We start from the raw sequence: 14,762 nt of genomic DNA on the forward strand, positions 1-14,762 counted from the left end.
TTTTATTTTTTTAACACATAAAATATCAAAATAAGTGACAGTGTGAGAAATTAAATTAAATTAGAGGAGATTGAGTCATGAACTAAATATATAATTGCAAATTCTATGCAATGATACTAGCTGGCTGTTAAAATCTACATGTCAAATAGCCAAATGCAAATATGCAATAACAAAATTATTTAATGGTATGTACACCTCACAAGCATTAAAATATATAGATACTTATTATAAAAAAGTTTATTTAAACTACATATTAGATGAATATAAAAAACTCCACTTGAATATGAAAATAGTGTGCACCCCGGAAGGCGGAAAGAACATACTGTTATTTGACAAAGAACATACCTGTATAATAAAAAACACACTTATGTTTGACAAAGAACATACCTATATATGTTTGATAATATGTTCTTCTATACCTATGTTCTTTAACATATGTTGATTAAACATGTTTTTTGGGTTTCAATAATACAAATATGTTATTTGAATATTTGGCTCGTATGTTCTTTGAATTTGGCTCGTATGTTATTTGAGGTAATGAGTTCTTTAACATATGTTCTTTAACCTATGTTGATTATTAAACATGTTTTTTGGGTTTCAATAATACAAAATATGTTCTTTGAATCTGGCTCGTATGTTCTTTGAGGTAATGAGTTCTTTAACGTATGTTCTTTAACTTATGTTATTTTGAAATTTGAAAATTAATTTGAAAATGAAATCTTGAATTATTTTTAGTTAAAAATAATTTTAGAGAGAGAAAACTAAAATTATTATGGTAAGTTGAATTTTTGGAGAGAGAAAAAATTATTTTTGGGAAAATGATATATTTGGTAAAGATTTTTTCTGTTAATGTGTAATTCTTCATGAAATTTTAATAAAAATTTTAATTATGTTCTTTTTGTAATGTCTTTATGTTCTTTAATTTTGCATGTTCTTTTTCAAACACTTAATGTTCTTTCCGTATTTTTTTATTTTATTTTATTTTTTTTACTGAGTGCACCATGCGCATGGTGCACCCGGGTACACCAACCACACATTAGAATATTATGATTTTTTTTTTGTTGTAGATTTATCAAAAGGGTATTAAATTACCCTCTATTTAAATTGGACTTTATAAAAATTTCAAAGACAAATATCAATTGAAAATGAAAGGAAGTATTGTTTCATTTCATTATACAATCCAAATTTAAGTGCAGATGGGGAAGTGAGACTTCAAAACATTAATATGCTCATACATTAAAAAATTAATACAAGAAGTTTGAGATGCAAAAAATCATAAAATAGCTTACTCGTACATATATTATGACTCAAATAGATCACATTTATATCAATTCCTTATTCCTACATGAAAACTTGTAAAGTACTATACTATATACAAATAGTAAAACCTATGGTAACCTAGCATTCAAACAAGGTAGATACACAATGAGCTCATCACCTCTTTCTCAATAGTTAGTTGCTTCACTAGTTCACTTCATTGTTTTTGACTTTTTTCCATTCCCTCAATTTAAAGCGCGAAATTAACAGATAACAAAAAAAGAAAAAATAAAAAAAAATTACTGTCGGTTAACCAAATAAAACGACGAGATTTGTACTTTTCCAAACCCTTTGAAAACCCTTGCTTGCTTCCCATTCATTCTCCTCTTTCGCGTAGGGTTTTTCCAAACTCTCGCCCTTTTCTCTCTCCAATTATCTCCGCCGCTGAATCCGCCGCCGATCAATTCTCCGGCAATTAACGCCGCCGTATTCGGAGGAGAGAGAAAATTCAGAGGGATTATCATGGGAGTTGAGCCGGCGAATTATACCAAGGAAGAACAGTATCAACAAATGGAGGCTGATGATGATATTGATCGAACTGATTCTGAAGTTATTTTTCATATTCGTCAAGCTCTTAAATCTGCTTCTTCGGTATTAATTCTAATTTTAAATTTTTTTTTTGGGATTTTTGGAGGTTTAATTTGGTGATTTTGTTGGAGAAATTTGTTTTTGTAAAAGTGTGAATTGAATTTGTTTGATGCTTAGGGAGTGAAAATTGTTGAACTTGAGTTTGTTGATAATAGTATTGAATTGTGCTTGATTTTGTGATTGGTAGCTTTAATTAAGTCACATTAATGTTGTTTTAAGTGTTTAGGCTTTAGGATTTCAGGGTTATGCATTTTGTTAATTTTTTGCTCGAATTTAGCTATATTTTGTTATCACTCAATTCGTATTGGTTTGAAAGAAATCGGAATTGAGTCTGTACAAGAACATCTCCGATAGGAGAGGAGGATGAGACGATGAGTGTTGTCCTAACTCCTAAGGGAGCTCAACATTGAACGAGTTAGTAAAAATGAGAACAATTAGCAAATTGATAACCAAAAATATACAAAGTTCATTATTTTAATAAATGTTGCGTAAGAATTATTGATACGAAGTATAAGGGTAGTGTGGAATCCCAAATTGAGATTCATGGGAGAGTAATACCATTGGACTTTTGAGTCGTTTGAATAAAAATAGATTTTGAGCCTCACTATTGGACCTGAGAAAGTTGTTACAGAGTACAAATGATTTATGAAACTTAAATTCATTCTCGCCAATGTTATGGTTTTATTGTGGATTTTAAGGTACAGCTTTACTCTTGGAGTCTTGGGCACATACTTTCCTCTGCCCTTGCTGAGAGTGTGTTATGGGTGATGTGCTTAAATGGCCGAGTACCTAACCATCTCTTCCTTTTGCTTCAAAAAGATCAACTCTTTCTAGATTCTATTTATTTAAATTTCAAGTACAAAATTCAGGGAAGAAAGAGAAAGTAGCAAAAGTTTAAAAGGAGTATTGAGCTTACAAAAAGAAGAATTGAAAACAATATGCCCTTAGAGTCTTTGTTAATTCGTATGCTTTTTATTTCAGGGAAGAGTACTGTGATGTTAATTACCAGTTTTTATGATTGTTTTTGCTATGCGTTATGAGTTTGATATGCATCTTGTAGGATGAGAATGATGATTACAACGAACTCATTGGGTTGCTACATTACAATGATCATCTCTCCCCCGAGGATGTAGCTATGCTTGTGGTAAGCTTTTATTTAATTATGGGAGTTGCTTTAGGTAGTAGTCTGTACATGCAATTCTGGCTAAAATGCATCTCTCATTGCTTGGCAGACAAGTTTGAAGGCCTTATCCGGTGCAGTTTCATGCATAGATACTGTGCACCATGGGAGTCTTCTTGATACCGTAAGATTAAAAATTTTGTTTGCATTCATTTGATTAAATTTGTTGAATTAATTTTCACGTGAGATCCTGATTTTTTAACTAATGTTGTTCTCTAACTTTTCTTTCCCTTTTTCCTTATGGGTACAAGTCTCATATGAATCCTCTTTTATTTTCATCGGCCATTGGCTGGAAATATAGTGATTTATAGCCGTTTATTGCAGTGCATATATTTTTTGATCCCTTGGCTTCTTATAGTATACTTCCTCCATTCTTTACTTTTTTTTACCATGGAGTTTGAGGTTTGACACTAATGTTTAGATAATGGGTGAGACATAGCATGTTGTAGTTGATTTTTTTAAGCATTGGTATCGGTGCACATGGGAATCATAACTCATATGGGATGAGAGAAAAGTGGAGAACAAATGACTATTCTATATTTGTGGCGACAAGGGTATATTTGGGGAATAATGGTGTTATGTACCCAAAAAAAGAAGTGAGAAACTATTTGGAATTTAGGATTGTCTAAAATAAGGAATCATTGGAAAACATTAGAGGATGGATTGATGGAAGAACTAGCTTTTAGCAGGATCCATGAGATTACCTTGACCCAACAAGCCTCGCATACTTTGTTACTCTAGAGCTCTATTTTAATACTATGCATTTAATGCATCTTCTTGATTCACTAGTTCCTCGTGTAATATTTTTTCGCACCTGTGTCTTGCCTCAGCTGTGTATAGTAATTAGATTGTGCGATTGTACAGATTTTTAATATGAGCTTGTGGAGCTATGGTCCTGAGGTCATGGACGCTTTGATTGAGTTGATTATATCCCTGGTATGTGATCATATATGGACCGTGATTTTGTGAGGCCTTTTTTTCTCTTGTCTCACTTCACATGCTGCAGGCTGCCTCCAGTGGTAAATATGTTGATTCATGTTTGGATATGCTTGTATGCAACTTCACTCCTCCTAAGAGGTTCGTCGAAGCTCTAAAGTGGCCATATGGTGTTGCAAAGAAGGATCACGTTTTGGTTAGGGTGCATTCTGCTTTGGAATATATTTCAGGCCTGGTTCCTCTTGCGCCATCAAGATTATTGCCCATTGTTCTGCAGAGAATGCCAAAAGTTTTTAATAACCTACAAGAACCTGTAAGTTCAGAATTCTGATTCTCAGTTTAAAAGGGATGTGTTTGCTGAATTATTTTGCTGATGAGCTGTATGCAATCTATGTGTATATGCTGTTCCCTACACTTTGTTTGATGCTGTTGAAAGAGTTACCAAGCATGGAATTATAACAAATCTTGAAAGAACTCAGGAATAGGGAGCATCTGTAAGTTTGATGGTTTTGCGTATATTGCGATTTAAAATTAAGATTTTGCTTATTGATTGTAATGTACATGTAAATAATTCTAAGCCTATCCATCAAGTTCTCCCCAATAAACCTTAAAAAATTTAACAAACTAACCAAACAATTGTAAAATCAACCCAAAATTAGCGAAAAATAAATGAGAAGTAAAACAGCAATCTTGCTTCTTCAAGCTGGAATTTTTAAATTAAAGAGTACGGGTTAATGAAGAGAGAGGACAATAAAATTTGAAATTTGAATAACTAAGTAATGATTAGAGTTTATTGAGACAGGTTTTTTTTAAGGAGAGTGTGTAGTCTATAATTTGATTTAATTCATTCTAGTTTCCAATGATTAAAGAGGGAGTATAACCCAGCGCCGTGGGGGGGGGGATATCAGGCTGGGAGAGGGATTGCAGCCAGATTGTTGGAGGAAGAGAACTTTTCAAGCAATTTTTTTCTTCTCGTGGATTAATACGTTATATGGTCTTTGCATCCAACCTGTCAGATGTTATGTTTTGTATGTTGCTGTAACTCGTTGTATTTCTCATATCTTTTAAAGAGGTCAATTGGATTGAGGTACATATACTTGGGGTCTATTTCAGAGAGGCATGTTTATTGTTTTGGGTGAAGATCATTGCCAATATGCCAAGCAATAATTATATGGGATTCTTTCTTCCATGAAATACTCAGGATTGTGTGTAGCTTTTTCAACCTCTTGTTATTGCATCTGTCTTGAAGCTGGCAGAAAGCAAGGGAAGGAAGAAATGGCTTTTCATTCTGATAAGAAGATAGTGACAAAGTCCATGGACTTTCAGGTTAAAGGCAAAGTTAGAGGATGCTGGAAGCCTGACATTTGTGACGAGATGGGAGATATTGGACCCATAGCAGTCTAGCACCTTGGTGGTTGAGTGGGGAATTATGGAGGGCCTTATTGTGGAGGTCGTAATTCGCGTAGTGGGCTAAACAGAGATGGTGTGATATGTGGATTCAGTGCTCTTACCCTCCCTCCCTCCCACTTTGCCTTTCTTATTTTATACTTTATCTCTATGCATTGTCTAGAGAAAGTATATAATCTGCGGTGCTGTGATTTTGCAGTGTCTTCACGTGTTCTTTCTATTATATCACTGTTAATGTGAGATGTTATTGTAGGTGGTGGTGTTGTTTGTAGAAAACATGTTCAAGCTGGAAAGCAGTGCTATTGGGGAGTTAGTTGGCAGGAGAATGCTAATCATGGCTGTGGTCGACTTGCTGATAGATTTTGACGTGAGTATGCTGAAGTAACATGTAGTAGGGACAACACTTTGCTACACCCAGTACCTTCAAATAATCATTAATTATTTTGTTTTTCTATTTTCTTAACCTGTAAATACCCTTTGTTTTGGCATTTTTAAATGACAGTTTCTACTTCTGGTTTGTTATTGTTCTGTGGTATGTGTAGGTGGAGGTTGGATGGGATGATATTCTAGAGGAGAATCCTCAGAAAGGCATTTTTGAGATGGAGTTGGAAGACGAGCAGATATTGGATGATGAGGATGATGATGACGATGGAGGTGAGGTATGTTGATTCTCTTGTGATTTTGATAACTGATTTATGCATATGTGGACTTCTTCTGGTTTGATATTGTTCAATTAATGCCAGTTTAAGAAATTTATTCTTGTAATGATGAAGAATTATGCTTGCAGAAACTCCCATTTACCCCCTCCCCCCCCACTCCCCAACCTAAAGCCCATTGAAATAGCATCTATTGATGTCATGCCAATTTGAACTGTTCAGTTTGTGAGAGAAACCTCAGGTCAGAGACGTCTCTGGAAAAATAGAGTAACTGACAAGTTAGAAAAATTGGATAGCCTTATGGTCACTACTTTTGAGCATCTAAAATATTGCAAAGAGAACGGTCGTTTGGTTGAGGTACTTTCTGAATTTCTTTTTGTGTTAAGTAATGTTCACATACCTATGTTCTGTATTATCTGATTGCCTTTTATTCTAAATTTTTCTTTGAATGTGATTAGGTGTTTGAATCTCTCCTCCAGTCATTTCAGATTACAGTTCTGAATGCTTACAAGTCTAAATTTGCACAGGTAATGTATCTCCCATGTTACTCTGTTTAAATGAATTATCCAGTTTACGGAGATTATCTGCATTAAATGCACTACTAGCTCACATGATAAAGTTTGTACCTGGTAGGCTTTAAGCAATTCAGGAAGAAACTTTTGTAGATCATTTTTGATATTGTTTCGAGACTCCTCTTTGCTCTTAGCCTCCTACATCTAAATCTTATGTGTATCTTTAGATGGTTGTGCGTTTTGTGGTTTGATGCTGAATTTTCACATGAGAAATTTTTGTTTTTCCCCCTTCTACTGAGGCCACTTCATATTTCATGGTGCAATACAATTCGTGGTGCAATTACCTCATGCCACGAGTGAACTATAGATTTTTAAAAGTTCACAATCTTTGAGGTCAGGTGATTGTGATGATATAACTATGAAGTATTTCAAAGTGGCGCTGAATGATTTTGGGATACTTTTGACTGAGGGGCACCAGTGCTATATACTTCCTAGCTAAGGCATCTTTTTGTTTTGAATACTGGTGGATATACTTTAAACATTTATATAAAGGAAAAATGGAAACTAATAATCCCACCTTTGCCATTTTTGCTCAAAACAATCCCACCTTTTCGAAATCTGAAAACAATCCCACCTTTGCCTTCAATCTGCTCAAAATAGGCCTTTTACCGGATTTTTAGTTTGGTAACCTGTTAAAGAAGGTGATTTGCCATGTGTCACCTTCTTATTAATCCAATTTTTTTATTTTTGTTAAAAAAAAATTATTAATTAAAACAATAAAAAAAAAAATCTATACCCCTCCCTTTCTGTTCCCCTTCCCTCTTCCCAATCCCCCACCAGAACGGAGTCAGCCCACCATGACTACCCCTGTCGGAGCAGCCCCATCCTCCTTCACTGCGGCGCGATCATGCAGAAGCATCATCCTTTCATGCTCAAGCATTTTTCTTTCATTATCAATCTTCAATTTTTCCAATTCTCCTTTCCTTTTTGCTACTGAATTATCCATTTGAATATCTGTTTTTCTAATTCCAATGCTTGAACTTGAAATTTCAACCCTTGTTCTTCCAATTTAACCAAATGGGTTTTCATCCATAAATCCGTTGCTTCTTTACCCATGAATTTTTACTCCCATCTTGCAACATACCCATCATTTCTCCATTCAATTGCTGCAATGCTTGTGAGGTGTTTTTGGGTGAAGTTTTGGGGTTTTGGAGAACGAATTTGATGTTGTTGCTGTTGTGGGGCGGTGAGGTGGGTGGTGGACGGCTGTGGAGAGGTGGATTGGCGGCAAGGGGAGGTGTAGTGAGTGATGTTGCTGATGTTGTGTTGGTGCGTGAATGAAGGGGTTTCGGGGTTGGGATTGGGGTGGGAGGGATGTCTGCTAGTCCGAGTGGGTGGGGTCAGGCGGTGGTATGGTGGTTGTTATGAGGTGGTGGTTATGGTTTTGTGGTACATATGGAGAGATGATGGTTGTGGAGGGCTGCCATAAAAGAGGGTAGGGAGGTGGGAGGAGAGACATTGAATGATAAAATTAATTATTTAAAAAAAACCTGAAATAAGTTGTAGGTAAACGGGATTGTTTTGCACATGGGAGGCAAAGGTGGGATTGTTTCCAGATTAATGAAGGTGGGATTGTTTTGAATAGAAGTGGCAAAGGTGGGATTATTAGTTTCCATTTTTCCTTTTAAAAATCAACTCAAGTACTCTATTTTTTTTTTTTTTTTTTTGGTGAAAACTCAAGTACTCCGTACTCATTATATATGGTGTCTTGTCATTTAAGGTCTTTCAAGAAACCCACCTAATCTCTTACAAAATCATTTCGGTTTCCTCTTCATAGTTTGGTCTAGCAAATACCATAGCTTTTCTCTAATATATATATATATATATATATATATATATATATTTTTTTTTTTTTTAAATAATGTTATTTATTTATTCTTTTATTACCTTATTTTGGTCCATTTTCTTTAGCAAATTTGTACTTGAGAATAAGGAGAAATGTAGATAAGTTATTAACAAATGAAAAAATAATCTAAATTCTCTTTGAATCAGGCTCTCTCTTCTATTCATAAAGAGGAAAATGATCCATTTTCACTCTCTAATCTCTTTTCTTTGGCTTCAATTAGTAAAATAACAAGGCTGCTCTTAATGAAACAGAGGGAGTACTAATCATAGAATTTAGGCTTAAAATAACTAAATTTAAAGATTCATCATACCTTTTCTTTCCCAAAATCAAGGGCACTCCTGTATTTTTGTTTAATTTATGCTATCTCGATGGAAACTTTTCAAGGGTATATTTTCCCAGTTTTTTGCCTTCATTGCTAGATAAACATTAATACTGTAGTACTAATAATAGATGAGAAGGATAAAAATAAAAAAGGCCCAAGCATAGTATAAAATCGCGGCCGATATGTTGCGTTGCGGACGATTTGTAACGGAATTTCAGGCTACCGTTACGAGATTTGCCATTTTGTAACGACCTTTTATAAAAGACTGAGTTTTGACCGCGACATCCGAATTGCGGCCGATAAATATCCGGATTGCTCGAGAAATAGCTTATATTCGTTGGTTTATCAGATTTTCATGGCAAACTCCATTGTTGCCGACTTGCCGGCTGCTCGATAGATTGAAAGAGGGAAAAGGTGAAAGGCGGGGGTTAAGTGAAGATGGGTCATGGGTGGGAATAGTGGGACAGCTGGCAACAATCTGGCGGTTGTTATAAATAAAATGCTGCTCATCATTTTTTTTCTTGTTTATTTTACTTTGACCCCACCATTCTCTACATTTTTCTTTGAAATGGAATCACGTGACTACTAGTAAAACTTACTTTTGACACTATAACTGTTAGTAAAACTTATTTTAGTTTTCAATTACAAAGAAAATTAATGGATATTTGAAAATCTGTTTAAAAAAATAATTTTATTATTTTAAAAAAATTAATACTTCAGAAAGTCTAAAACAAAAATTCTACCGCGACGACCGTGACGCAGTCCGCGATGAACGCATCATTTCCGTTACCGCATCAACGTGACCGTTTCCGCGATCGCGATCGAAACCGCATTTTTATTCTATGGGCCCAAGGTGTTATTTATAGCTTATTGATTCACATTATATCTCCATTTGTTTCATATTTTTACTTCCTTGATGTTAGTTATGGTTCATGCGGCATGTTGTTAGAGAAAAATGGATGCTTTCATGTGATACATTATATAATGAAGTTGTTTTGATGATTCTAGTCACTATATAGTAACCTGTATTTTTTCTTGTTGCAGTTCGTGATTTTCTATGCCTGCTCTCTGGATTCTGAAATTTGTGGCACAAGATTTGCTGAATTTCTTGCTGATATGTATATTTGCTGCAGCTTTCCCCCACTTACTAGGTATAATCATATGTCCACTATGTGATTAATGTGATATGCATATGCTGTAGTTTTTTATAAATATTCCAGCAATTTTAGGTATTGAACATTATTGGTGACACTCCCTTTTGAATTCCAGTAAAAGGGACATGTTGGGTTATTGGTGTTGTAATTAATTTGTCTGTTTAACTCTAATCTCTTCCTTAAAATGTGTACCAAGGGCACATGTTGCAATTATTAGAAAAAAAAAAAAGAAAGAAAAAAAATGAGCTGGCACACATGCTATATAGGGACAACATACAGTACATGTTGACCTACTCCTACCATGAAATCTGGTGTCCTTCCTTTATGTCTTCACTATTCAGCAGGCACTTGATATTTGTACTGCTTTTATGTGTAGTTTGTGCCGCTAATTATGTTACATCCTTTTCTTTTTGTCCTTCTTGTTTTTGGGTGCTGTGAAATGAGCCTTCGTATTACCATTTTCATGTTGATCTTGTTTAGGATGAGTGCTGTTGCATATCTAGCAAGTTTCATGTCTCGTGGGAGATTCCTGTCTACACCCCTTGTTGTGAACATTTTGGGAAGGTAATTGATTCAGCATATTTGTGAAATTAATTTATATAGACCAGTTTGGTGCAGATGTCTACTAAATGCAATTATTCTAATTTGGTTTTGATAAATTTATCAAGATAAAGGCAATTTCTTACTTATGTAAAATTTTAGACTTGCCAAGTGTTGCTCAGATTATTGCAGACTTCAAAGTGGCAATTCTGATCCAAAAGTTCATAGAGTGTTTTATGCTGGATGTCAGGTAATATCCTCTCTTCCCTGCAGCTCGATTTCTCTACTGTTTCTATGTGCCCTTCTTGACAAATTGCTTAAGTGATCCTTTGTCATACAATGTCGTATATCTTGATTAAAATGGTGCATCTTGAAACAATATACTAGCTTTGTTTTCTTTTGATGTACCCAATTACTTTGAACTCTGGTTTCTAGGAGAGTAGAGCATTTGAGTGGGTGTCAGAAAACTGCTGATAAAGTGATAAGAGGTGTATCAAAAAGTGCGTTGTAATAAGAAAAAAAATTGGATATTGTGGGTGAGGGGTCAAATATAAAATGTGAGTGAGAGTATATGTGTAGATATAAAATGTGTTTGCCAAAAATGAATAAAGAAGAACTGAAGAAATGGATTCATCCAATAAAAACACCTCAAAATGAAAAGTGGGTATATAATAATTAAACAGAGGATATAATATTTTAGCCTTTTAGGTATTATATGTATTTGTCTTATAATGTAAGTAAAATGAACAATTCTGTAACATCCCTCTTCCATAACAAGAATAATATGTAAATAATGTAAAGGCTGTTTTTCAGCATCTCCGATTCTCTGTGTACATCATTTAAAAATGGAAATGAAAAGTGTCTAATTCTTCCTATTCTTTACCTATAGATCTGAAGAATTTTGAGAGCTGTTTTCTTACTAAAACATCTGGAAACTTTTGCGTCTGAAGATACATTCTGTAATCTGAGCTGAAATGATAGAAGTGGCTATTTTCTACAAGTAAAAACCATGTTATTAATGTCTTGTCCTCCCCCCCTCTCCCTCCTCTCTCCCTCCCTCTGAAGAAAAAATTTGCATTTTGTTATTTGTTATGTTTTTATTGATAAGCATGAAATGTTGTTGAATTCTTAGTTTAAGGATTGTGTTGTAATTCTCTTACACTTCCGTTGAACCTAGTTTTGCTACTCTTTAAGGATGCAGCAGCTTCTAATTTCATCTATTGCAGGCCATCATGTATGTTCTCTGTTTCCGCATGAGATCTATCATTGACATTCCAAATCTGAAATCGCAAATCTCTGGTTTTCCCTTGAGTCAAATATTTACGAGTCATCTGGAGCCTTTGAAGGTTAATTGTTTGCTCAAAATTATCATATTATCTGAAATTTTCTCCACTGATATTTGATGTGCCTTTTTAATTTTTGATAGACCTTTCTAATGTTGATTTTTTTTTTTTATTTTATTTATTTATTTTATTTTTTTTATATGCCAACAATGACAGGTTTGCTTGCCATCAATTGTAGAGGAATTTTTACAGCAAGCAAAATCAGCTAATTTACTTCATAAAAGTGGTACTCCTGTTTTTCATGATATGCTAGAGTCTGAACTTTCTAAAGCTTTTGGTGGGATTGAAAGGCTTGACATGTTCTTTCCATTTGACCCATGCCTATTGAGGAAAAGTGACAGGTACTCTTTTTATCTTTATCATTTCTTTCACTGTAATATCTTACACAACTTAGCCATGGGAATGTTCACTACCTTGTATACCATGCTTTATGTGTGTGTGTGCTGTGCATATGATGTAGGGTATGACATGTGATCCAATTAATTACTATACTATTATTATTAGCCAAGCTGTCGGTCATTATTTGCATGCATAGTTAATTAATCTTTGGCACCTGTAATGAGAGGGGTACCATCATTAGGAGCTGCTGATAACTCTCGAGTCTCAAGATAACAGCCACATTTTCTGCTACATAACATTGCACTTATGACCTGGGCCTGGCATTGAAGAACTCCCAATATTAATGCTCACTTAATAGTGTTAATTTTATTCTTTGTAAATCATGAAGAGAAGGTAGAGAGGAGGGATTTATAAATTATTCCCTTAATTGATATGCCAAATTAAGACCATTTGCTTGTGTAGGTTGCAGTAATACATGAATCCCTTGTCCCTGGTTTGTAGCCATTGTAGGTGTTTATTATACTTTCTTTATTAGAATTTCTGTATGGACTATCATATATCTTCACTATGCGAATTCAATGCCCACTATATTGAGTTATATGTCATTCGTTATATCAAGTAATTACGGAGTATATTTATCATTCCAGAGCAATCAATCTTTATATAAGGGGATACTTTGTTAAGTGCTGTCCTCATTCTGTGCAATTTATAGTTTGACTAAAATTTTCTCACTTACCTCCAATTGTGCGCATTTCTTCTATCAAGGATGCCCTAAGACATTTCTGTGTAGAAAATGACATTGGAAGCTGGTTGAAATTTTCATTCACTATGATTTTACTATTACTCTTTATAATTATGGCTTTTGCAAACCATAGCAGCCCTAAGGATATGGTAAAGATGATTTAAAATAGAATATTCCCTCTCTGAAATTAGAATTTGATGTGAAGATGATTAATGCCGAGTGTTGTGTAAGATATGCATATTTAGTTTGTGTGGTGAATGGCTTGGCATATGTGCCCAGTGTAAGCGAAGTAGTGGATTGGATGTTGTATACATTTTGAATGATATTTTAAGGATCTTATAGTTGGCGGTGTAATCTCCACTTCGGTGTGTTCTAATTAACTTGATATTCACTTGTATGAATTAAACCTGAACTTGTTACAAGTTATATTAACTGTAAGTTAAACTTGGGTAGTCCTTGTTAACTCTTATTTGAACTTAATTTGTTTTCCTGAACATGTATTTTTAAAACTTATCTACCCTTTTTTATTTACTTATATGAACTTGTTTTTACGTGGAAATAAAATTAACAAAACATGGCCATAATATGAATCTGTCCCTGTTGTTGTGGTTTCTGAATAGTTTTCATTTTAAATAACCATTGTTTGAATTTTGCAGTTCCATTCGCCCAAATTTTGTGTACTGGTCTATGGTTCGAAAAACATATGAAGACGATGAAGGCAGCAGCGATGAAGATGTTGATGTTTTCTACCCAGATACGAATAGAGCAGCATCCCGAGATGAAGGGATTGTAGAAAGTTTTGAAGATGATTATCTTGACGAGTTTAATGATACATTGAACAGAATGTCCATCACACCTAAAGATTCTATGCTTAAAAGTAGATATGGTCGTAATTCACACACCCCTATGCAAATGCCGTCTAAACTCAGGCCATCTATGAGCCCGGAATCTTCATTATGAGCTTCCAATTTTCTACTGGTTAAATGTGTTCTTGAGGAACCCAAGAATCCAGCAATATGCAGCTGGGAGAAGATACGCCACAAGTCGCATATGTTGCAGTGAGACTCTTATCTGCTGATGGCTTTTCTCAATGTCCCATTTGTCGACAACTATCTCCAAATTGAGATCCGCGACTAAGAATCTAGGGTGCTAGCAAATTGTGTTGTAATTCTCTACAAATTTTGTTCGCTTTATGTAATCTCTTAAAGCCTAATTCATAATTTGACGATTAGATTAGCAAAATATGTACCATCTTAAATTCTAGTGTCGATGATATTTTTGGGGGTCGTAGAATGTAATTTATACAATAACGATACATCAAAGTTGGACCATTCTGTGCTAGTGTAATGAAAGTACAGTGAATTGAAATTTTATGGAACATGATTTGTAGTTTCGTATTTAGTAGTTCATATTTGATTAATTGCTGTAACAGTTTATTCTAGATTTATTTATTTTTTACCTTGAATGTGGTAGTTGGTGAAGGAATGTTGCATTTACATGTTTATTCCTCTTATGTAAGCTCACATTAGAGCATCCGTATCTTACCACAAATTTTAACGGAATATGCAACATTTTATAGTATCATTTAATCTGACCAAAAGCATGCTCTTATTTATTTAACCTTAATATAACAGTTGTTACAAGCGTTGTTGCGACAAGTTTGCATGGCACTAATATTTTTTTGACAGAGTTCATGCAGAGAGTGTAACTCATATAGCTAATTTCATTGTATTCTCCTCCAATTTTATTTGACGGCACTTACTGTGTGATCGAGCAGCATTATCGGTATATAGCTCTGAGACTCTCTCTCTATCTTACTC

The 14,762-nt window shown here is 34.5% G+C and overlaps 1 protein-coding gene across 1 annotated transcript; it reads left to right on the top strand.

The window, feature by feature from the left end:
- Nucleotides 1-1,601: 1,601 nt before the first annotated feature.
- LOC110736685 (RNA polymerase I-specific transcription initiation factor rrn3-like) lies at nt 1,602-14,343 on the top strand. The gene is made up of 15 exons (XM_021916979.1): nt 1,602-1,908; nt 2,966-3,049; nt 3,138-3,209; nt 3,950-4,021; nt 4,092-4,334; nt 5,682-5,795; nt 5,971-6,087; nt 6,307-6,441; nt 6,543-6,611; nt 9,869-9,975; nt 10,459-10,542; nt 10,681-10,768; nt 11,745-11,864; nt 12,018-12,202; nt 13,599-14,343. The coding sequence occupies exons 1-15, from the start codon at nt 1,780-1,782 to the stop codon at nt 13,900-13,902; spliced, it is 1,923 nt and encodes a 640-aa protein (XP_021772671.1). The 5' UTR covers nt 1,602-1,779; the 3' UTR covers nt 13,903-14,343.
- The last annotated feature ends 419 nt before the right edge of the window (nt 14,344-14,762 follow it).

Source organism: Chenopodium quinoa, unplaced genomic scaffold (genome assembly GCF_001683475.1).
Source record: "Chenopodium quinoa cultivar QQ74 unplaced genomic scaffold, ASM168347v1, whole genome shotgun sequence".
NCBI lineage: Eukaryota > Viridiplantae > Streptophyta > Magnoliopsida > Caryophyllales > Amaranthaceae > Chenopodium > Chenopodium quinoa.